This window comes from Pollicipes pollicipes, unplaced genomic scaffold (genome assembly GCF_011947565.3).
Source record: "Pollicipes pollicipes isolate AB1234 unplaced genomic scaffold, Ppol_2.1 Scaffold_7231;HRSCAF=8579_pilon_pilon_pilon, whole genome shotgun sequence".
Lineage (NCBI taxonomy): Eukaryota > Metazoa > Arthropoda > Thecostraca > Pollicipedomorpha > Pollicipedidae > Pollicipes > Pollicipes pollicipes.
Genome location: NW_023597034.1, coordinates 30768244 through 30792731, shown reverse-complemented (window position 1 = coordinate 30792731; position 24488 = coordinate 30768244). Strand labels below are relative to the sequence as shown.

Here is a 24488-nt window from a genome sequence, read left to right as displayed (position 1 = left end):
ACACTCCGACACTCCGCCTGACGCTCCGGTACTCCGCCCGGTGCTCTGTGGCATCGTCCGACACACTCCGCCCGACACCCGGAAACTTCGCCCGACGTCACGATGGCCGTTCGACACTTCGTCTGACAATGGCACCGCTCCCAGACACTGCCGCTTCTCGACACTCGGATGCTCCTCTCGACAGTCGGCGTACCCGCTCCCCTTACACTGACACCTCAGCGGACACCGACGCTTCGTCCGACGCTCCGGCATCGCTCCGCGCCACCGAGACCCCTCCCTGACACTGACACCTATCCCTGACGCCGTGACACGCGCCTGGGTACCGGCGCGCCGCCTGGCACTGACACCTATCCCTGACGCCGTGACACGCGCCCGGGTACCGGCGCGCCGCCCGACACTGACACCTATCCCTAACGCCGTGACCCGCGCCCGGGTACCGGCGCGCCGCCTGGCACTGACACCTATCCCTGACGCCGTGACACGCGCCCGGGTACCGGCGCCGCCTGACACTGACACCTATCCCTGACGCCGTGACACGCGCCTGGGTACCGGCGCGCCGCCTGGCACTGACACCTATCCCTGACGCCGTGACCCGCGCCCGGGTACCGGCGCGCCGCCCGACACTGACACCTATCCCTGACGGCGCGACACGCGCCCGGGTACCGGCGCGCCGCCCGACACTGACACCTATCCCTGACGCCGTGACCCGCGCCCGGGTACCGGCGCGCCGCCCGACACTGACACCTATCCCTGATGCCGTGACCGCGCCCGGGTACCGGCGCGCCGCCCGACACTGACACCTATCCCTGATGCCGTGACCGCGCCCGGGTACCGGCGCGCCGCCCGACACTGACACCTATCCCTGACGCCGTGACACGCGCCTGGGTACCGGCGCGCCGCCTGGCACTGACACCTATCCCTGATGCCGTGACCGCGCCCGGGTACCGGCGCGCCGCCCGACACTGACACCTATCCCTGACGCCGTGACCCGCGCCCGGGTACCGGCGCGCCGCCTGCCACTGACACCTATCCCTGACGCCGTGACCCGCGCCCGGGTACCGGCGCGCCGCCCGACGCTGACACCTATCCCTGACGCCGTGACCCGCGCCCGGGTACCGGCGCGCCGCCTGACACTGACACCTATCCCTGACGCCGTGACCCGCGCCCGGGTACCGGCGCGCCGCCCGACACTGACACCTATCCCTGACGCCGTGACCCGCGCCCGGGTACCGGCGCGCCGCCTGCCACTGACACCTATCCCTGACGCCGTGACCCGCGCCCGGGTACCGGCGCGCCGCCCGACACTGACGCCTATCCCTGACGCCGTGACCCGCGCCCGGGTACCGGCGCGCCGCCTGCCACGCTGACGCCGGGCCGCCGGCAGCGCGGACGAGCACCTGACGTCGATGGCCGAGTTTTCGGTGCACAAGACGTCGCCACGCCACCGGGAGCCGGTGCGGCGCACGCTCTGCCTCTCCGAGACGTGCCTGCTGGAGCGCGACCCGGCCAGCTACGCCGTCTGCACGCTCCGGCCGCTGAGCCACGTGTTCGCGCTGGTGCGCCACCAGGACAGCGGCCAGACGTTCGCCGTCGAGTACAACGACGGCCAGGTCCGCGGCTACCTGTCGACCGACAGGTGAGCTGGTGCCCGAGGTGAGGGTGCGCCGGTGGGGGAGGTGATGCCGGGTGAGGGTGGGGCGGCGGCTGACGGGGCGCCAGAGAGGTGGTGCCCGGTTTGATGGTGTTCGTCGAGTGGGGTTGTTCCCGGGGTGAGGGCGCCCGGCGGGCGGGTGGTGCCCGGTTCGAGGATGTCCGGCGGGTGAGGTGGTGCCCGGGGTGAGGATGTCCGGCGGGTGAGATGGTGCCCGGGGTGAGGGCGCCCGGCGGGCGGGTGGTGCCCGGTTCGAGGATGTCCGGCGGGTGAGATGGTGCCCGGGGTGAGGATGTCCGGCGGGTGAGGTGGTGCCCGGGGTGAGGGTGTCCGGCGGGTGAGGTGGTGCCCGGGGTGAGGGCGCCCGGCGGGCGGGTGATGCCCGGTTCGAGGATGTCCGGCGGATGAGGTGGTGCCCGGTTCGAGGATGTCCGGCGGGTGAGGTGGTGCCCGGAGTGAGGGCGCCCGGCGGGCGGGTGATGCCCGGTTCGAGGATGTCCGGCGGATGAGGTGGTGCCCGGGGTGAGGGCGCCCGGCGGGCGGGTGGTGCCCGGTTCGAGGGTGTCCGGCAGATGAGGTGGTGTCCGGGGGAAGGGTGTCCGGCGGGTGAGGTGGTGCCCGGGGTGAGGGTGCCCGGCGGGTGATATGTGGGCATGTGGTCGGGGAACAGATAAAGGAGTGATTCAGGAACGGAACTACTTGCTGGCTTGCAGTGAGGTGTAGACGGGAGGGGCCACTGGCGTGGAAATATCCAGCTTCAGAGACTCTCGCCAGGTGGACGGTCAAGTGGAATGCCGAGGTGAAGGGGAAAAACGGCCAGGGACGGAACTGTACCAGGGACAACGCCGGCCAGGAACAGAAACGGAAATGCCACCCGTCCACTGGTAGTCGTGGTGTAAAAGAGCAGTGGGGGGACACAGGTCGGAGGCTGCTGCCGGCGGCAATACGACAGAGGGGAATCGCCGACACAGTGTGTGTGCCAGCGCGTTATGTGCGCACTGTCTGGGCACGCGGACGCGGATTGGGCGGGATGTCGGGCTCTGCACGACCCATGGTATTGACAGCCGGGAACGCGCCGCGGCCCGTTGAGCGTCAGGCAGGGGAGGGCGGGAGTTCGGTGCGAGTAGCCGCCGGAGCCGCGCCACGGCCAGCTGAGCGTCAGCCAGGGGAGGGCGGGAGCTCGGTGCGAGTGACCGCGGGAGCCGCGCCACGGCCAGCTGAGCGTCAGGCAGGGGAGGGCGGGAGTTCGGTGCGAGTGACCGCCGGAGCCGGGGCACGGCCAGTTGAGCGTCAGGCAGGGGAGGGCGGGAGTTCGGTGCGAGTGGCCGCCGGAGCCGCGCCACGGCCAGTTGAGCGTCAGGCAGGGGAGGGCGGGAGTTCGGTGCGAGTAGCCGCCGGAGCCGCGCCGCGGCTAGCTGAGCGTCAGGCAGGGGAGGGCGGGAGTTCGATGCGAATGGCCGCCGGAGCCGCGCCACGGCCAGCTGAGCGTCAGGCAGGGGAGGGCGGGAGTTCGGTGCGAATGGCCGCCGGAGCCGCGCCACGGCCAGTTGAGCGTCAGGCAGGGGAGGGCGGGAGTTCGGTGCGAGTGACCGCCGGAGCCGGGGCACGGCCAGTTGAGCGTCAGGCAGGGGAGGGCGGGAGTTCGGTGCGAGTGACCGCGGGAGCCGCGCCACGGTCAGCTGAGCGTCAGGCAGGGGAGGGCGGGAGTTCGGTGCGAGTGACCGCCGGAGCCGGGGCACGGCCAGTTGAGCGTCAGGCAGGGGAGGGCGGGAGTTCGGTGCGAGTGACCACCGGAGCCGGGGCACGGCCAGTTGAGCGTCAGGCAGGGGAGGGCGGGAGTTCGGTGCAAGTGACCGCCGGAGCCGCGAAGCCCCTGCGCCAAGGCGCGGCACTGTGGCCGTGCATGATACGTCAGAGGGCCTCGCTGGCCCCGTGCGTCCGTCTGACTGTGACCTCGGCCGGCCGACAGGGACTCGCTGCTGGCGTCTCTCCTGGACAGCGTGCGGGCGGCCGGCAACGTGGACGTACATGTACGCTCGACACCAACGCCGCGCGGCCACCGGCTGGCGCCGCTGTTCACCGCCGTCGAGCAGGAGGTCGAGTCGATGCACCTCAAGTGAGTGGGCGGCCGTCGCCAGCGGGCGTCGAGAGGAGGCGTGGCTGACCGGCCGACCGCCGGCACGGCCGTGGGGAGGGGGATGGGGGCGCTGGGATTGGGCGCGGCGCGGGCTGTGAGGCGGTGGCCTGCACGGCTGGGCTGCGTGGCGCCGTACTGCGGATGGTTGTGTGTTGTGCGAATACGCAGTGTCTGCTGCGAAGACGCGGTGTCTGCTGCCGGTTGTCAGGAAGCGAGTCGCAGACGTTGTGAGTGGACTGGAACATTGCGCGTGGGCTGAGACGTGGCGACGTCCTGGATACGCCGACAATGGCAGACCCGGGCCCGGTGTTCAGAAGCACCCCTGAAATTCAGTATCATTCTAATGGTGAGCAGGCAGCTGGGGTCGTTCCATGGCTCGATCGTGGGCAAATTCGCTGTCACGGTTATGAGGTCAGCTGGTCTATGTGGTGTTTGCAAATGCCAGGCCGTGATGGAGGGCTACCATTTGCGAGAAATTAAAAGATGCCGCGATGACGTCATGGTCTGTCGGGTGAAACTTTGCAAGGTCGGAACTTCGACCACTGGGTACATGAGCGTCCTTTGAGTCGCGCGAGCATCCTTTGAGTCGCGTGAGCGTCCTTTGAGTCTCATGAGCCTCATTTGAGTCTCGTGGGCGTCCTTTGAGTCTCGTGGGCGTGCTTTGAGTCCTGTGGGCATCCTGAGCGTCTTCGCACGTTCTGCAAATGCTAGACAGTGGGCCGAGCTGTTGCACATCTGCACAGGCTCAGGAATTCCTCTGTGTTAAAGTCCCGGTCTAGATGTCCGTTGGCGGCCGGTCATACATAGACATAGATTATCAAGGTCCGACGGGAACTAGATAGTGTTTCGAGCACTGCAGTGTGGGCATCGTAATGTCAGTATCCGAAGCCACATATGCGTAGGATAGGTCTGCCTCAAATACCACGCAAGAGTACTGCAGGGGACATGGACCGCCCATTGGCACGCAGTATTGGCGCGCGCTAGGCGACGGGCATAAACAGCATGTAGCAACGTGCTTTCAAGAAAAATGATGTCAGAAGGGCTTCTTTTTAGACTTCTGTTTTGTGGGGGGGGGGGGGGGGTTGTGGTATTTTCAGAGTAGTTTCAATCATGGTTTTGTAAGTAGGTGACCTTCAACAAGAAGGCTATAGTTTTGTTATTTATGACCTAGTTATATTTTGCATCGTAGTCCTGAGAACACTGCATTTTTCGCAATATACGAGGAAGGCATGAGTACGTAGTAGTGATGGGTGAGCATAGGAAGTAGGGACGAAGGGCTCTGCTTGTAAGTTCTTGTTTTCTTTTTGTTGTGTTTTTACCGACAATGTTTAACCGCAAAGGGAATGCAATGCAAGGCAAGAGATAAAGGCAAACTTGGTTTTATTTACAGCGTTTTCAGTGTAAGGGTGCAGAGACTGAGCCTGCCACTACAGTTGCATTCGAGCTAAGCATGTGATCAGTTGGGTGCACCCTCCTTATCTACTTAGTGTCTAGTTTGTTCTTGCAATGCGTTTTATTTTTGCACTGATTGGACAGTAGTGATAGCCTTTTTCCTCGCAGAGAAAACTAGGAGAATGGGCAGACAGGTGCGTTGATATTTCGGCAACATGCATGTATCGAAACGATAATCAGGAGTCGTATTAGTAACAACTTTCGTATTTTTGCGTTGAGGTAATTCTGGAAAGTCTAAGCCCGAATCTGGGCCCAATGTGAAACGAGCGCATGATATTTCCTTGTTGCAGCGCTTCAGTAAGTTGCGTTGCGACCAAATAAAAAGCGCAAAAGCTACAATATTTAATTGTTCGTGTTTGCTGGGCTCGAAAAGAAGCTAGTAAATTATATATTTTACTTTCTTTTTTCGGATGGGCCATGGCCTTGAATTTGAAATCTCGTTCTCGAGCATGAAGTCATTACTAGTGTGGCCGCCGGCCGAGTGAGCTTACGTGAGCGATAAGGCATTTTTGCTCTTGAACGGCCCAGCTCGGTCCGGTTCGGCTGTCACGCGGGGGCATGTGTTTTTCAACCAGAAGCGGTCCAAATTTTAAATAACGTGCTGTAGAAATTGGTGGAATTCCCAAAGAAACTGTCTGCATAGGCGAGCTCTTCCTGTGACATGGCAAAATCGCTGCATCTTTACCGCCCCCAATGGATCAACATCAAACGCGTAGGATCATAAACCGACGATGAGGGTGAGAACACTGTTCGAGACCGAGTTCTGGTCTCGCCAGCCCGGCGCAGTCACACGAGGCTAGCGGCCTCTGACGCGGCACAAACACGGACGATCGTACAGACGAAGGTAGGAGTCGATGCGTGCCGGCAGTCACGTGCTGTTATGCACAGCTGTCGTGGTCGTTTTTAATAGGTCGGATCTTAGCAATCAGAGCTGGCGAAGATGGGGAAATGAGTGCAAAGTAGGCGAATGTAGCGGCTACAAGGTGCTAATAAATCTCGAAACTTTCCGACCCATGCGATCGCTGATAGTCGACCGGAAGTGGCCAGCGCCACTTTTGTGAAACTGTTTTTGAATGTATGGCGCTGCGAGCTAAGTAATATGCTTTGGGTCGTGGGAACTCCGCAGGCGCATAGCTCTGTTAAGTGTAACTTATATGCAGCCAAAGCATTTGAGCCCTTGCAATGCCTTTGTTAAATTTAAGAAGCCGTATATCATTGTAAGTTATCAATTGCATGAATTGGCAAGCGTAGCTGGACTCGTGGCGAGCCTTTTTCAAGCCGATTTATATGCTTGTCTTTCTCACTGTTTGTGCGAGGAACGTTAATGCAGCGTGTTGCTCTACGAGTATGACCTTCCCTCGAAGACAATAAGAGTTTAGAACGAGCTGTACCATCGTCTTTGTGCCATGCTCAGCGCTTCGTCGAGGCGCAACAATATAACAAAGTGCTGTGGACGACATTCAGCAATGAATACAGCTGTTTTGACACTGTCTTTGTGTGTCGTTCGAGGATAGGTCAGAAGCTGTAGAATCCACGCTAGATTGTTTGTGAACTAACGTGCAAATGCTGCATGAATGTGTGCAGACCTGGGAGGTTCTCGTAAACGGTACTGCTTCCCAACGCATTCATGGGAGCTGCTGGTACCGGTTGCCGATGGTCCCTGGCTTCGATAGGTTCGTGTTTTGCGTCATTTACATAACCTCAGCTCTCACATCTGCTACTGCCTCGCTCATCCCACGCCGCTGAGTGATTTTATTGGTTCTATCTTGATAAGGTTAATGTATTACCCAAAACGCCAAGAAGAAGTATATCTGGAGTTACTCTGATGAAATTAGCCTGTCAGCGTCGCCAATCTGGCTTGTTGGACCGCGTTCTGGTCTGCTTCTCCCGACGCCCCTCGGCTGTTCGGCTCAGTATCAGGACCGCGAGTTGGCTGGAGGACTACCGTGTCGCCATTAGCGGGTTCTGCTGGTATTTGATGTGCTAGGGGCTGCGCGGAAGTCGCGTGCCATCCGCTTTTGAAGCAAGCAGCTGTGCGTGCCGACCGTGGCCGCGGTGGACACTGCTGGCGGCTGATCGCCACGGAAGTGAGCGGTGCGGGAGCGCGCGCGGCGTCCGTGCAGTCGGCGGCCGCTGGCCGGATGAGCGGCACCGATCAGCTTCAACGAGTGCCGTGATGCGGCAGTGTCGCGCCAGCTCTCTGGTCCCGGTGGCGTGTGCCAGCGACGGGTGCGACGGCGGCGGCGGTCCCGGTGGCGTGCCAGCGACGGGTGTAACGGCGGCGACGGTTCCGGTGGCGTGCCAGCGACGGGTGCGACGGCGGCGACGGTCCCGGTCGCGTCCTCCCCGTCACTTGTGGCCGACGGCGGATGCCCGCGGGCCGGTAGCCGGCGCCGACTGGGTGACCTGCGGCCGGCGCACTGTGATGACCACGCTGGATGGCATCCGGTCTTGACCGGCGGCGGCGTCCCGGCGGCGCCGCCAGGCCGTCCGCACCAGCGCCTCCAGCCAACCGTAGAGCGTGAAGGCCGACACGCCCAGGAAGAGGCCGATCGAGCCGCCCACGTCCGAGACCAGGTCGTTAAACGTGTAGATGATGCGCTCGTCCCGCCGGTCCACGGCGCCGTCCCACAGCATGTAGACGAAGGCCTGGTCGTCGCGGCTGGAGCGCGCCACCGGCTCCAGCCTGAACTGTTCCTCGTGGCAGGGCGGCAGGCAGTGGCACGCGTCCAGCAGGTCCGTGATCACCATGCTCTGGATGACCTTCATGGTGCGCTGCAGCGCCGCCAGCGACGCGCACACGGGCACGCCCTCCAGCTGCATGTAGGGCAGCCGGCAGCCGGCGGCCCGACTGGCGTTGCGCCAGGCGCAGCGGGCCTGGCAGAGCGAGCGGTCGTGACCGGGCGTCGGGTCACACTCGGCGCCCGGCCGGCTGATGTGCTCGGTCACGGCGGCCAGCACGCGCAGGTCCACGCGCCGGCCGAGCGGTACCTGCGTGTAGCTGTGCTTGTCCGGGTGGAACACGGTGCTGTCCGAGGGGAACGGCTGCTGCCCGTGCACGTGGACGACGAAGGCGGCGCCGGCGGCGGCCGGGCTGGGCGGCGCGTGCAGGATGACACGCGGCCCCTGCCGGCTCCAGAGCAGGCCCTGCTTGTCGAACTCCACCGAGCTGTTTGGCGTAAAGCTGTAGCACATGGAGTGCAGCTCGTACGTGGGCCGCCAGCTGCCAAGCGTGGTCTCCAGCGTGCCGGGCGCCGGCCGGCAGGCGGCGGCGTTGCACTCGACCAGCGTGTCGTGCAGCGAGGGCGCTGTGCGACGCCACGCCTCCTCCAGCGGCACGCGCCAGTCGAAGCGGCTCCAGAGCGCGGGCTGCAGGCCGAGCGGCTGGAAGTGGGAGGGCGTCGCGGCGCCGTCCAGCCCCACCGACTCCAGGTACGAGGCGTTGCGTGTGTTGAGGCACACGGTGAAGCGCGGGATGACGAGCTGCTCCTCAGTCGAGAGGAACACGCCGACCGGCCGCGAGATGTACAGGGTCACCTGGACGGCGCACTGATACAGCACCAGCGCCAGCAGCAGCAGCCAGACGCAGAGCCGCGCCGCCAGCCAGGCCAGCCGCGCCGGCTGGCGGCGCCACCCGCCGCCGTCGGCCACCTGATCCTCGTGCGCCGACCGAGCCGCCATGACCGCCCCCGGCCGTGCTGTGCTGTCGACGCCGCCCAGCAGGCGGTCCACCCGCGCCCGCCCGCCCGCCACCGGCGAGCACGCGATCGAACCGGGCTCAGTCGGGCTGGCCTGCGGGACGGAGCACGCCGACTGACGGATGGCGAGGCGCCGGCGCCGTGAATTGGCGGCCTGGACGCTGGATTGATGGTGTTTGTGAATGTGGCGCGCAACGGGCGCGACAGGTGGGACGCATTGTGTGTTGTCCGGCATCCTACCATTCGTTGGTCTGATGATGTGATGTAGCCGCATGTCGTATCATGCAGTTCTATAATAACATTTTTCATACAATTCTCCCTGCCGAAAGGACCTCAATTACGTGCGGAATAGATACGGATTAGATCCTCATTCTCGTGCTTCGCCCATTGGGATAAGTGGTTGGAAATGAACGCGCTGGACGTGGTGTCAGGGTGCTAAGCGCATTGGCCTACAGCCACACCAATACGCGGCCTTTCCTTAATGTATTTGCTGAACGTCCATATATTTCCTCCATGCTTACCGTTTGTGCCGTTTGCCGTAATTACGTGATATACCCCTGCCTCTGCATGTCGGCGTGCGCTATCCCTACGTGTGTGGGACAGGATACATATATGTATCCATAGCGTTGTGGATATCTTAATAAGCTCAACACTTTTTGTTCGCGAATAGCCTAACAATCATTATTGGCCATGTATTCGTTGTGTGTATGTATCCATAGCGTTGTGGGTATCTTATAAACTCAACACTTTTTGTTCGCGAATAGCCTAACAATCATTGGCCACCCGTACATTTGCATCCGACCATGACTATTGCGGTTTTTACGCTACAAGATGCCTCGGCTGCCTACCGGAGAATGGCGTCTGTTTACCATGCTGCAGTCGTGGAATTCACATGATGGTTCACTTTATGCAGCGATAGGCGGACCCTGTTTATTTTATGGAAATGCTGTCCCATGACGAATGCTTTGTGCGGGTGGTGGGTGGCGAGCGCTTGCTGCTGGTTATCCTAGCGTGTATTTTCGGCCATTCTGCTCGCCCTGCAGGCTTCGTTGTGTGTGCTAGGCGCGCGGGCGGTCCTTCCATTGAACTACTGTGCATCTGTCCCCTACAGCCCCACTTCCGCCGGACTCCTCGCCCCAGTGATTGGCGCTCTTACCTGAGCGCTCTTGCGTTCGTGTCGTACCGTTCTGCGCTCTTGCCTCTAATTCGCCGCCGTGCCGACCCGCGTGGCTCTGCCGTCTCCAGCCGTGTGGCGGTGTATGCTCCCGCCGTGCTGGCTGCTGCTCCTGCCTCCGACCATGGGCGATTTGGTAGGACGGCTTTTCTCGTCCGGGGCCCTGTTCCAGGTCGCTGCTCGCCTGCGCCGCGGCCGTGCGCGCATTGGCTGTGTCTGTGGTGCCGGATGTCGCCGCCGCTCCAGTCCGTCCGCGATCCCACCGCGGACTGTCGGTGTCGCCTCGGGGCTGGCGTGATGCGGCAGCACAGCCGCCCGCCGCCGCCGCCGTGCCCCTCAGGCCGTGCTCGTGTTTCAGGCTGTTGCACCAGCCGCCGCCGTCCTGGAGCGTCAGCGAGGCCGTCGCCAGGTTCAACGCCAACGTCTCGTACAGCGGCCTCATCCACGCCGTGACGGGGGAGGTGAGGCGGCGACCGTGCCGGGCGTCGTCCGCTCGCAGACGCCGGCGGCCGGAGGTCGTTCAGCAGCCGTGGTGCTCTCCGCCGGGTCCCTCCTGGGCGTTTGAATTTGTGCAGCCGCTACGCTTATGGACACCGGTGGCCATCTTGTTGAATGTGTGCCGGGAACTACGGCCGGGGGGAGAGAGGGGGGGGGGGGGGCGGTCCGCTGGCCGCGCGCCGCTCTCGAGGCCCGTCCGCCAGCGGCGGGGCCCGGCCGCGCGCGGTCCGGCAGCCAGGCGCCCTTGACGAGCGCTCCCGCTCTCCGCCGCAGAGTCTGTTCGCCGAGAACAAGGAGCGGCTGATCAGCGCGGCGCTGACGTCACTGCTGCAGCGCGAGGGCGACCAGACGGCGCAGCCGGCCGCCGTCGTCGAGGCCCAGTTCCACGCGCTGCGCCGCCTGGTGGCCAGCAAGGCCGGCTTCGCCGCCTTCACCCAGCTGGCCGGGTCAGTCGGGCGGCGCGGTGGTGCAGGGGAACGGGGAGGGACGGCAGCGGCGCGGCGCGGTGTGGCCTCGGCGCGCTAGGAGGTAGCTGTGGCAGTCCGGGACACTTGACGCTGCGCCGCAGCTGCTTGTGCCGACTGGCGCGCGTGTGTGGCGACGGCGGCTGATGTGTGGCTGACGTCGCTCGGACCAGCTGGGCCTTTGAAGCGGGCGCTGTCAGCTTCGCGATTAGACCCCGGTGACGGGCTCCGGATGTAGGCTGGCCCGACCGGGGGTGGCTGTACGCGGTTGTCGGAATGGCCGCCAATTCTGAATGTGTGTCAGAGCGTCAGTCCGGGCGCCAGAATGAGGAAGTCGTATGGTTTGATGCGGTTGTGGCCCGGCTCATGTTGTCAAGCTCCGAGTGAGATGCGTTTGAAGATCGTTCGTAGCCTGAAGCGGGCGATGGCCTGACCCGACCGGAGCTTGACTTTGAAATTCTCCCGAGGCACCAGACAGTCCCCGATGATGATATGTGTCCCTGGAGGTGATGAGTGTCCGAAGGTGGGACAGAGCCTGACATGACCTGCCACGGAACGGGTCCCGTCAGGAGATGCCTCTGAAGGCAGTCCATGCCCTGAGGCGGAGCATTGGTCTGGCCCGTGAAAGGTTCTGGGTGGTCTGCGCTGTCGCGAGCGGGACAGCGACCTGACCTGACCTCGCCAAATTCCGGGAGCAGATCGGCCTGAAGGTGGTTGGATCCTGGAGCAGGGAAATGACCTGACCTGACCTTGGCAGGTTCCGTGAGCAGATCGGTCTGAAGGTGGTGCGGGCCCTGAAGCGGGACAGTGACCTGCCCTGACCTTGGCTGGTTCCGGGAGGGGATCGGCCTGAAGGTGGCGCCGGCCCTGAAGCGGGGCAGTGACCTGACCTGACCTTGGCAGGTTCCGGGGGGGGGGGATCGGCCTGAAGGTGATGCTGGCCCTGAAGCGGATCGGTCTGAAGGTGGTGCGGGCCCTGAAGCGGGGCAGTGACCTGACCTAACCTTGGCAGATTCCGGGAGCAGATGGGCCTGAAGGTGGTGCGGGCCCTGAAGCGGGGCAGTGACCTGACCTGACCTTGGCAGATTCCGTGAGCAGATCGGCCTGAAGGTGATGGGATCCTGGAGCAGGGAAGTGACCTGACCTGACCTTGGCAGGTTCCGTGAGCAGATCGGCCTGAAGGTGGTGCGGGCCCTGAAGCGGGGCAGTGACCTGACCTGACCTTGGCAGGTTCCGGGAGCAGATCGGTCTGAAGGTGGTGGGATCCTGGAGCAGGGAAGTGACCTGACCTGACCTTGGCAGGTTCCGGGAGCAGATCGGTCTGAAGGTGGTGCGGGCCCTGAAGCGGGATAGTGACGCTGTGACACACGCGGCGCTGGACATGCTGGCCGCCCTGCTGCAGCCGATGCACGCCGACTACGACCTGAAGCAGGAGCAGCTGAACAAGACCAGCCTGCTCAGCTCCAAGGTCTTCCTGGAGAAGCTGCTGGACGTGTGGTCTGCTCACGTGGTGCGTCTGGGCGGCTGCCACGCGGGCGTAAAGCATGACTCTGGGTTGATGATCGTGGGGAGACTCTGAGTCGGTGGTTAGATAGTCGTGGGCAGGCCCCGAGTCGATGTTCGCGGGCAAAATTGGCCGTGAGTGGACTGCGCCTGACGGTGCAGCGGTTGTCATCATTCGGTTAGCATAAGTGCCCGTGTGGAGTGCAGGGCCTGTCTCATCGGCGGAGGTCGGTATCGATATTCAGTGTGGCTCGCACGAGCCGTGCTTCCCGCGCCTGACCTGGCCTGACCTGATCCGATGCCATCTCACGTGACCCGGCCGGCTCGCAGCGTCAAGGCACCGGCGCGCTGGTGGTGTCGGCCTTCCTCGACTTCCTGACGTACGGCCTGTGCGCGCCGTACAGCGAGACCACCGACGGCGCCCAGTTCGACAGCCTGCTGGAGCTGGTGGCCGGCCGTGGGCGCGCGCTCTTCCGGCTCTTCCTGGTGAGGTGCTGCACCGGCGGCGGTGGAAGGCGGTCCGGGCAGGGGGTCCGCGCAGTCTGCCGCTGAGGGCAATCCAGACGTGATTCGAAGGTTCCGCATGTAGGGTAATATCGCAGTAACAGGGATTAGTTATAGCGCAACGAGAGCTTGGGGCTTACGCACTGAAGACCCGGCTTCGATTCCCGACTGAGACTGTGGTCTGGGTGCCGGCACCACCACATAGTCGCCAGTGGCTGGCGAGAGCGCGGCGGGAATCATGCGTCGCACGCCTTTAGAAAAGAAACGCGCCTTGTACATAGCCGCAGCGTCACGTCCCAATCACAGCGTGTTCACGCGTGACAGCTGAGTGTTACCGCGGCAGGCAGCCTCCTCTGTGGGCGGGCGTGCGCCGTGCGGGCTCCGGTGCGGCGTCCCTCAGTGAGCCGCCCTGTTCCAGCACCCGTCGCTGGCGATCGTGAAGGGCGCCGGCCTGGTGATGCGCGCCATCATCGGCGAGGGCGACGCCGCCACCGCCGAGCGCATGCAGGTACGCACCGCGGGCGCCGGGCGTGGCGCGGAAGGCGGTACGCGCGCGGGGCGGGCCGAGATGCAGGCCTCGGTACAGGGCTCGTTGCGGGTGGAGGTACGGACAGCCCGCCGGCCGGCGGAGTCGGCGGCGACTGCGCCGCGTGCGGTGCTGACGAGCACCGGGTCTGAGGCAGCGGCCGAAGCATGGCGCAGCGTCTCTCGGTCGACGCTGTTTGATGCTCAGGCACTGCTGGGCACTGTATGCTGTATTTCATGCTGTAATGCTGTCGCCGTGCGTCCACTCGGCCGGCGCGTGCTGGCCGAGGGGCCATCTGTTTGTGGGCTGGGTGGCGGCGGCCGCGCGGCGCGCGGGCCCGGCTTCGCAGCGCGGGTGGCAGCCGGATGACGCTGCGCCGTCGGCCGGCAGGACCTGGCGCTGGCGGAGGGCGCGCTGCCGCGACACCTGCACACGGCCCTGTTCACGCAGTCGGCCGACGGACGGCTGCTGACGCACCGCCAGCTGAGCCGCCAGCTGATCACGCTCTGGTGCACCGGACACCAGACGGCCTCCGACCTGCTGGCGCGTACCGTGGTCAGTTGGCCGCCGCCGGGCGCTGAGAGAGCTCGCCTGAGCACGAGTCTTGCTGAGAAATGCCTGTTGATACAAAAAGCCCGGGCGCATTTGGCTATTTTGTGATGTGGCATTTGCTGTTTTGTGAGAGTTCTTTTGATTTTTTGCGAATCGTCATCGTCGTAAAATGTCGTGAATAGGCTACGCTAGAATCTGGGGCTTTATTTATCATGTGTGGTTGTGTAACAGAACTTGTGTGATTGCATGTTCGAGTACATCTCATCACATAGTATCCAAATCATAGGTATACACTTGATGTGCAAGAAAGACCGGGAAGCGTGCGTAGTCGTGTTGAGGTGGTTGGACGTGTTTTCGCCTGTCTTTGGCGACCGCGCACCCCGGCCGCCTTGTCGCCCGTCTGGCGCCTGACCCCGCCCCGGCGTGTGCTGACCCGCCGCTGCGACGCTTGCCAGCCGCCTGGCCTACTGTCGTTCCTGGACTCGGACGAGGCCGTGCCGGCCGACGACGTGGAGCGCCTCAACACGCGCGACAACCTGCAGCTGGCCAACGAGCAGACGGGCCGGCCGCTGAACCCGCACCTGCGCGCCATCAACCAGCAGCTGCGATCCGCCGAGAAGTTCGTCGAGAAGCACGTCGAGGTGAGGCGGCCCGTGCTGGAGGATTGCCTGTGCGGAGAGCCGACAATGCTGGCAGCTGTGGTGTTTTCAAACTTTTTGCGATGAGGAAACCTGTGCTTGAAGATTATGACCGGATGGTGCGGGTATGCCGTGTTGAAACTGATGAGTAGATTTGACGTGCTGGGTGTTAAATCTTCATGTGATTTTAATGGCTTGTATTCTGTTGTTTGTTGGAGGCTATCGCTTATAAGCAGTCACTAATGAGTGCATCGCTGTTTGCTCCTGATTATCAGTGTCCGGTTCCTGAGAGATGAGATCAAGTCGATTAATTTTTCGATATATGTATATCAAGGAACATGTGAACTGAATTTGGTTTAGGATAGGTTTTGTGGATATTGAAAACACCGGGGCGCCGATTGGCGCTTTGTGACATCGGCCAGTCTTCCTCACCTATACATTTGGCTCCCATTCGCCGCAGGCTATAGCCTACAGGACTAAAATCCCGATATTGAATTCCTGCTCCCGTGACGGCATGCGGATGTTCGGCAAAGCGCGTGCGTTGAGCTGGCCAGTTCCCTGTGGTGCGCGCCTTTGCGTCAGCGTGGTGGCACTGATCAACAGAGTCAGGAGATGCATGTCTGAATCTATCGGAAGCGAGTCGAGAATCTAATCTATGTGCCGGGATCGATCGGGAATGGCAAGGTCGGGTTGGGCTGCCTCTGGCGTGACTGGGCTCCATGATCGCTGGAGTGGACACGTGCTGGCGCCAGCAGGCGTGGCCCGCCAGACTGCTGGGGTGACGCATGTGTGTGGTGAGTGGCGCCGCCTGCCGCCCGCTCCAGGTGGCGCTGCAGCACTGGCGCACGCGCATGGGCTACGAGAAGACGGCCGAGGAGCGGGTGCGCGAGCGGCCGGTGGTGCTGCGCCGGCGCCGCGAGCGCGTCAAGTCTGAGAAGAACTGGCGCCTCTTCTACTACCAGTTCGGCCGCGACCACGCGCTGCCGCACCTCATCTGGAACTTCAAGGTGTGACGGGCGCGCACGGGGCAGTGGTCAGCGGGGGTGGTGGTGGGCGGGGTGGGAGGGTGGGAGAAGGGGCAGGACGAGATCCCCTGTGACGGCGAGCTCGAACTCGAGGCACGGCGTGGGAGAGTATGACATGCGCGGTTCGGCGCCTCGCATGCTTCATGTGTCAGTTCGTACACATGAGCCTTTTTCTCCTCTCGTGCCGACAGTCCAGCGAATCTATCGGGACTCCCGCCGGACTTGCCGGACACCTTTTTGTATTTCGTTGGCAACGTTTCGGGCGTTGATGCGCCTGCACCAGTGAGCGGTGTCCGGTGTCACGTTCCAAATGTGGGCCCGTGCTCGCGAGTGGCGCTCCAGCGGCAGGTCCGGGCCCGGCAGCCGCTGACCCGTGTGCCCCCGCGCCCGGCCCAACAGACGCGGGAGGAACTGCGCGAGGCGCTGGAGAACGAGATGCGCAACTTCGGCACCGACCGTGACTTGGGCGGCGGTGTCGACATCTCGTGGAACCACACGGAGTTCGAGGTGAGCGCCGGCTCCGCAGGCCGCTCTTGCCGGGCGGAGCGACAGGTTACGCCGGGCGCACGGCCGCTCAGAGGTCTTGGAGATGGTTACCTCGGGTGTGGCCTGCGGCTCCAGTACACTGTTGACGTGGTGAGCGGCCAGGGAAACACAAAAGGGCCTGTTGTGTGTTGGGCACAGGAACTGAGCGGGGATGCAAAGTGAGTGTATCCTTGCAGGTAATCTGCGGAACGTAATGGAAACTACGTTGCCGCACGTTTATTTTTGCTCGTTTGTGTGTGACAGGATCTGTGGCACATTGCAATGATCCTGCACTGGCTAGCCCCAATGTGTTACCTCCACGAATTTACGGGGCCGTCAGTAATGAACTGTTGCTCTCACAGGGCCAGAATCGTCCTCACCGTCCCCAAAATATATGTTTCCTTTCGCCAATAAATCGCTCAGCAGCGAAATGTAAATGGCAAAATCGACATTTGTCGTCGGTTGGTGTGTCGAGCACCCTAAATAGGGAGATGTTCCCAGTCTGAAGGTTTACTGAATGTATTCTGACTTCGCATCGCTTTTTTACGTATACGCACGCACAATATCCGCCGGTACAGTAATCAAAATAGTCACAAAATGGGAACAACTCTAGGAAAGGGTGTCTTGTTGGCGGCAGTGCTGGCCGTCGGAAGGTCCGTCCGGTCGCGTGCTCTTCTGACGGGCGCGGCAGTGCTGACCATCGGAGGGTCCGTTCAGTCACGTGCTCTTCTGACGGGCGCGATAGTGCTGACCATCGGAAGGTCCGTCCAGTCACGTGCTCCTCTGACGGGCGCGGCAGTGCTGACCATCGGAAGGTCCGTCCAGTCACGCGCTCCTCTGACGGGCGCGATAGTGCTGACCATCGGAAGGTCCGTTCAGTCACGTTCTCTTCTGACGGACGCGGTAGTGCTGACCATCGGAAGGTCTGTCCAGTCACGTGCTCTTCTGACAGGCGCGGCAGTGCTGACCATCGGAAGGTCCGTTCAGTCACGTTCTCTTCTGACGGACGCGGTAGTGCTGACCATCGGAAGGTCTGTCCAGTCACGTGCTCTTCTGACGGGCGCGGCAGTGCTGACTATCGGAGGGTCTGTCCAGTCACGTGCTCTTCTTACGGGCGCGGCAGTGCTGACCATCGGAAGGTCCGTTCAGTCACGTGCTCTTCTGACGGACGCGGTAGTGCTGACCATCGGAAGGTCTGTCCAGTCACGTGCTCTTCTGACGGGCGCGGCAGTGCTGACCATCGGAAGGTCTGTCCAGTCACGTGCTCTTCTGACGGACGCGGCAGTGCTGACCATCGGAAGGTCTGTCCAGTCACGTGCTCTACTGACGGACGCGGCCGTGCTGACCATCGGAGGGTCCGTCCAGTCACATGCTCTTCTGACGGGCGCGATAGTGCTGACCATCGGAGGGTCCGTTCAGTCACGTGCTCTTCTGACGGGCGCGATAGTGCTGACCATCGGAAGGTCCGTCCAGTCACGTGCTCCTCTGACGGGCGCGGCAGTGCTGACCATCGGAAGGTCCGTCCAGTCACGCGCTCCTCTGACGGGCGCGATAGTGCTGACCATCGGAGGGTCCGTCCAGTCACGTGCTCTTCTGACGGGAGCGCGCTGTCGTCGTCGCCAGGTGCAGTACCACTGTCTGCAGGAGGAGATCCAGATCGGCGACTACTACCTACGCCTGCTGCTGGAGCAGGACGAGGCCAACCAGCTGGACCAGGCGCCTATCCGCAAGTCGTGAGTCCCCCACCACCACGCACGCCCTACGCTCGCGCTCGACGCTCGGCTCGATTCGGCGCTCGATTACTTTCGCGGGCTGCGGATTTCAGCAGGGCTGGCGGGGAGGCTCTTGAGAGGCGGTGAGGTGAAAGTGTCTGCTACCCATCCTCCCCACCTGCACTCATTCACATTGTCAGCCTTATGGGTGATGCTCTCTGTACTTGCAGTCGCATGCTTTGTGCTGTACATCTGCTCCGCAGTTGAGTGAATTGGACATCGTGTATCGGTACTGCGGTGTTCCTAGCGTCACATGGCGTTCACTTACGTTCTCGTCTGCCCCACTGTCAACGCTCTCTCGCCTCCTTCCGCAGTTTCGAGTTCTTCAACGACCTGTACCACCGTTTCCTGCTGACGCCCAAGGTTCCGATGAAGTGCATGTGCCTGCAGGCCATGGCCATTGTTTACGGCCGCCACCACGCCGAGATCGGACACTTCGGCGACACCAAGTACATCGTCAGCATGCTGGAGCGGGTCAGTCAGCCGTCGCGGCGGGCGGGGCGTGGTGCGGCCGCGGGCTCCCGGCTGGCACTGTGGGTGGTGAAGCCCGCGGGCTCCCGGCTGGCACTGAGGGTAGTGAAGCCTGCCGGCTCCCGGCTGGCACTCTGGGTAGTGAAGCCTGCCGACTCCCGGCTGGCACTGTGGGTAGTGAAGCCTGCCGGCTCCCGGCTGGCACTGTGGGTAGTGAAGCCTGCCGGCTCCCGGTTGGCACTGTGGGTAGTGAAGCCTGCCGACTCCCGGCTGGCTCTGAGTAGTGAAGCCCGCCGGCTCCCGTCTGGCCTTGAGGGTGGTGAAGCCCGCCGGCTCCCGGTTGGCACTGTGGGTAGTGAAGCCCGCCGACTCCCGACTGGCACTGAGGGTGGTGAAGCCCGCCGGCTCCCGGCTGACACTGTGGGTAGTGAAGCCTGCCGACTCCCGGCTGGCACTGTGGGTAGTGAAGCCTGCCGACTCCCGGCTGGCACTGTGGGTAGTGAAGCCTGCCGACCCCCGGCTGGCACTGTGGGTAGTGAAGCCTGCCGACTCCCGTCTGGCTCTGAGTAGTGAAGCCCGCCGGCCCCCGGCTGACCTTGTGGGTAGTCAGGACCGCCGGCTTCCGGCTGGTACTGTGGGTAGTGAAGCCTGCCGACTCCCGGCTGGCACTGTGGGTAGTGAAGCCTGCCGGCTCCCGGCTGGCTCTGAGTAGTGAAGCCCGCCGGCTCCCGGCTGGCCTTGTGGGTAGTCAGGACCGCCGGCTTCCGGTTGGCACTGTGGGTGGTGAAGCCCGCCGGCTCCCGGCTGGCACTAGGGGTTTGAAGCCTCCCCACGGCTCCCGGTTGGTACTGTGGGTAGTGCATGAAGCCCGCCGGCTTCTGGCTGGCACCGTGGGTATGAAACCCACCGTCTTCCGGTTGGCACTGTGGGTAGTGAATGAAGCCCGCCGGCTCCCGGCTGACACTGGGGGTAGTGAAGCCTCCCCCGGCTCCTGTTTGGCACTTTGGGTCGTGAAGCCCACCGGCTCTTGGCTGGCACTGTGGATAGTGAAGCCAACGGGCTCTCGGCTGGCACTATAAGTAGTGGAGCCTGCCGGCTCCTGGTTGGCATTGTGGGTAGTGAAGGCCGTCCTTGTCGTCCATGGCCGTGCTTGTGCTGATTTTATGCTGTTCTCGGTAAGTGCGATGCCATAGATAGACTTGTTTTTATGAAAGTGCGACCGATCCAGCGGGAGCACTTGGCGGAGTGTGGCGCCCGTCGCCGCTGACCGGCCGTCCCTCCCACGTCGGCCAGTGCACGGACCGGGCTGAGCGCGACCGGCTGATCCTGTTCATCAGCAAGCTGATCCTGCACCAGCGCAACGTCAAGGACGTGCTGGACGCGGGCGGCGTGAAGGTGCTGGCCGACCTGGTGACGCTGTCGCACCTGCACACCACCAGGTGGGTCTCACATGGGCTCCAGGCGCGACTGGTGCCGCCCGGCCGCCGGCGGTGCGCGGACGCCGCGACCGCAGGCGGCGGCAAGAGGCCCGGGCAAAACGGTCGCGGGCGAAGAAAGCCAGGATGCGGGACAGGCGGGCGGCGCGGCTATCGCGAGCCACTGGGCGGAAGCTGTCTGCGCAGCTTGACCCGGCTCAGTGTGAGCGGGGAAAAGCGACATTTGCTCGCGCGTGAACGGCGCGGCGTTGTACGAAGGGGATAGGCTTCTGTGGCGCACAGGAGCCTGAGAGGTGAACGGCGTACAGGGAACGGTTTATGAAGCATCAAGCGCGCCGGCTCCTATTCATGTGGCCACTGAGTGGCTCCTGCTTTATATCCTCTGATCCCGACTTGGCGTGGTTCTGGCCAGCAGCAGCCTCATCAGGTAGCTGATGAGTGCCTTGGAGGTTGGGGAAGGGGGGGGGGGGGGGGCTCGGTTGCGGCTTTGCTCATCCCCGAGAGTCATGTCTGGCATTTGGTTTCTGAGTACGCTCTCCGTACCCTGCTTACAATGGCCGCCAGTATGGCCTTGGCCACGTGCATTGCATCATTCCTCAGTCGCCTCATTCGGTATTCAAATTTGCCCTTAAATATTCACGATGAAGCAATTGATCATGTCATCTCTCGGATTTGCTGCGCCCACCCGGCCCCCGGCTGAGGTAGCCATCTGTGGCGTCACCTGCCGGTCCTCGGCTGTCGCCGTGTCACCTTCAGCTGCTCCCCCCCCCTCCCCCTCCACCCCCACCAGCTCGCCGCCCCACCCCTCAACCGAATCGCGCGCCTGCCGCTGTTGATCTGAATATCTTTGTCCGGCCCGACCCCTCATTCGTTACCGGTAGGCTCTTCGTGCCGTTGCATCTTCGCGCTAGTTGAGGCGGCCGCGTCTCTAAACTGATGGTGTTTCAATCGTGGAAGCATTCGCTTTACGAAGGGCGAGCAAACAATGCTTCGGGACCCGCACACACGCACACGCATGCTAAGGCACGTGATGCACTGTCACGCGTCAGTATGTTGGAACGCTTGCCGAACTGGCTGGGTACAGGCTCTCCGGCCAGCCGACTCCCGTACCGTCGCAGGAGATCTGCTTCATGTGTACGCAGCTCTGAAGGCAGTGCTCCGATGGGCTATCTCCGCGCGCGCCCTCAGCAGCTCCAAAAAACTATGGGCGGTTTTACGCGTGACACGGGCTGACACTGGATCGCCATCGACGGTTCCATGCGTGACACGGGCTGACACCGCATCGGTATCGGTGGTTCTACGCGTGGCACGGGCTGACACCGCATCGCCGTACGGCACACGCTCTTTCAGAGATGTCGGTGACCGAGACGTGTAGGATTATTTACGGTACCGCTAGGTCACCTTCAGGTAAAAGCCCGCCAATATTGCCCTCATTTTAACCCGGACACTCGGACACTGGACAAACTTGATCATATCGCCGTGCACCTTTTACGATACGCGCACAGTGGTTGGTCGTTTTTTAATACGATGCTGTTGGGCTCTGCTGCATGTCCCCACACAGTCGAACAGTATTGTAAATGAAGAAATATAAAGCTTCTGTTGGCCTCTTTTTAGCATTCTCTGTCAGCTTCTTTAGAAATTCTGAGATACCGGAAATTATGGATGCATCGCAGCGCTTGACTTCTGATGACACATGTAACTCACAAGGCAGGTTTCCGTCTACATTACCAAGGGTTTTGACGAAGTGGGGGACTTGAATAACCGAATATCTGAATTCAGTTTAAAAATACCACCTCAGCGTCGATGATGTGAGTGTACGAAGATAAAATCGGTTTTCGTCGGATGTGTCTCAACCCTGTTTTGCGCGAGGCAAGGGTCAGCTACCGCTAGTCTCTTCGATGCGATCTTGAAGGCGAGTTGAAGCGTTCAGGGGGCACGCGTGCAAGTTGTCCACACTCGTGACGAGCTGGCAGTCGGTGATGTGAGATGGAAAGTCATTGGTGATTGACAAAGCTGCGATTGGTACTGGTGTCGGGCCCTGGATCACGCCGTGACTTAGCAGCCGCGTCCTGTGAGCACAGAGCACGTCCCTGCGTCGATGGAGCTTCTCCAGGAGCCGTTCGTTCTCGACGCTGTTGAAGCTTGTGGGTGTGCCAATCGCAGTTCGTGAAGAGGTTTTTTGGTTGTCTAGGACTTCCGAAAGATGCACGTCCGGGTCGACCACATGACCGTCTCCGTGGAGTGCCCGGACCGCCGGATGCCATGTTCATCACACAGGATGGAGTGTCGGGGTACGCGGACCAGTAGGACTCACATACTACTCGTTCAGTCAGTTTTCCAACGGTCGGCAGGATGGAAATCGGTATACATAGAATTGTTTGAAGCAGTCCTTTTACTAGCCTCATGCTATGATGAAATAGTAGCTAATTAGCAGTCGGATGGTACAATGCCAGACACAACCGAAGCGTTTCCAACACAACAGGTGAACCACGACCATCATCACGCTCAGCGCTCAGCGGCGACACATCCACCTGCCTCGCGGCGGCGCTGCAACGCTGGGGCCCACAGCAGAAAAGTGTGGGTTGAGGTGATGAGCCTGTTGGGCTGCATACTTAGTCGGAAGAGGAGCTAGTTTCGGATGTTGGACGAGATCACGAAGCCTTAGACATTTTTCCATGTTGTTTTCCTGCAGTGCCGGTGGGAAATCTCGAGGGAACATGCGTGGTCACGACACTGAGCACCCTGTCGCATCGCGACACGCACGATATCATGCATGCGTGTCGTTACAAGGGTTCATGTCGCGCCAAACACGTGCTCTGCGCTCGTTATCTTGACTCGTTTTCTGTTCATCGACGGGCGCCGACAATATCTCGGCTCGATCTTGACGCGGTCCGGTGACGACTGATGCAGGTGACCACACCGACAACCCCGCTGCCCATTTGTCATTCGTAGTATCCGAATAATAGATGGAGCTCCAGCCTGATATTAAAAAAATGATTACATATCTCGTCTGCGTTCAGTCCTCGCGTGGCACGCACAGTCCCCTCGGCAGGGCTTGGTCTGCCGCGGGACTTTGCAATGTCGGCTGCGACGAGGTCTTGATCACTAGCCGGGCTTGGAACTACTCGGGGCGTAGTTACCACGTGCGATGTTTCCAGTAGAGAGCCTGATCTCTTCGGCTGATCGATGAGCTGTCCCAGTTCAATAAATGTCTTGCTTTTCAAGAAAATATAGGTATTGTGAAACATTTCACTGTCTGCCGCGGTAACGCCATTGTGTAAATGAACGTTATAGATGATGGGCCAGGCCGTTCGCGCCGGTGGTGTTTCGCTCCCCTGTGATTCGTCAAACTTCACCTGCGCTCTTTTTCACCGCCGTAGCTGTTACTGGCATTGTAGTGAAGTTGGGAGATGCCGCCGGTACAACGGTGTTGGCCATTTCTACTGGTCAAACACGCTGTTGTACAAGTGTCGACGCTTCTCCTCCTTTTACGTTCACGTTGGTGTATTCGGTGATGCCTATCCCGACATGGTATAGACATTCTGGTCTCTACACGCCAAAGACAACGTGACGAAAAGAACGCTTGGAAATGCACTGGTGTCGTTCTGTCCTGCCAGGCAAACAGCTCGTTTCGCGGGTGAAGTCCATGTCTTTTTCAGCATTGGTTGCAAAAGCCAAATGGGAGCCAAATCAATAATCGATCGGTCCTCATTATGTATGTTATTCAGGGTGCTGTCATCGATCAACCTGTGCTTCACGAACACTTGGTCTGAGCCAATCAGCCATTCCTGGGTCCACGCCAGGCCCGGCCTTTGTCTCTTCAGGGTTTAAAAGGCGGCACGGGCGGCCATCTCGGCACACAGACACCTCTCACCAGCAGCCATGCGCTTCACTGCCCTGCTGGCCCTGCTGTTGGTCGCGTTCGCCGTCGCCTGCGCTGCGGCACCGTCGCCCGACGCAGACGCGGAGGCGGACGACGCCGTCGCTCTGTCGGAGCGCGGACAACGCGGTGTCATTTCCTGTGGCTTGAAATGCATCATACAATGTCGCAGTGAGCCTACTTCGTCTGACCGTCGCCGTTGTCGGCGGGCTTGTTTTAAACAATGCGTTTTGGATCAGCTTGGCTAGGACCTGCTCCGCGGTGGTACCTGAACCGCCCGCACATCAAGATCTGACGCCCAGGAAGAAACAACACGGAAAGAACCCTGATGAAGAAGCTGGTACTGCATGACCCCGATCAGCAGGCAATCGGAATACCCTGTTTCGGAATCACTACAATTTGAAGTTTTGGGATGGTGGTTGTGTGCTTTTTCTTCAAACACGTCTGTGAATTGGTGGGCTTGGGTGATGGTCTGTTGGAAAACCCTTTTGCTTGACACATTGTTGTAATAGTCATGCTGCCATGTCAGAGTATTTCTTTACTGTGGGTACTTTGTGGAACCTTTTTAAAGCGAAATGTGTG

At 61.5% G+C, this 24488-nt stretch overlaps 1 protein-coding gene across 3 annotated transcripts in view; it reads left to right on the top strand.

Annotated features, from left to right (window-relative positions):
- Positions 1-24488, top strand: part of Rme-8 (receptor mediated endocytosis 8) — a 76367-nt gene that overhangs the window by 10327 nt on the left and 41552 nt on the right. For all 3 annotated transcript variants that reach the window (XM_037234573.1, XM_037234571.1, XM_037234572.1), the window contains exons 7-20: positions 1385-1636; positions 3621-3767; positions 10471-10573; positions 10884-11056; positions 12377-12584; positions 12908-13063; positions 13500-13589; positions 13998-14162; positions 14615-14800; positions 15622-15804; positions 16222-16329; positions 17971-18080; positions 18434-18593; positions 19884-20029. In XM_037234573.1, the coding sequence (XP_037090468.1) occupies positions 1385-1636; positions 3621-3767; positions 10471-10573; positions 10884-11056; positions 12377-12584; positions 12908-13063; positions 13500-13589; positions 13998-14162; positions 14615-14800; positions 15622-15804; positions 16222-16329; positions 17971-18080; positions 18434-18593; positions 19884-20029 (2187 nt within the window). The remainder of the gene's footprint in view (positions 1-1384; positions 1637-3620; positions 3768-10470; positions 10574-10883; positions 11057-12376; positions 12585-12907; positions 13064-13499; positions 13590-13997; positions 14163-14614; positions 14801-15621; positions 15805-16221; positions 16330-17970; positions 18081-18433; positions 18594-19883; positions 20030-24488) is intronic.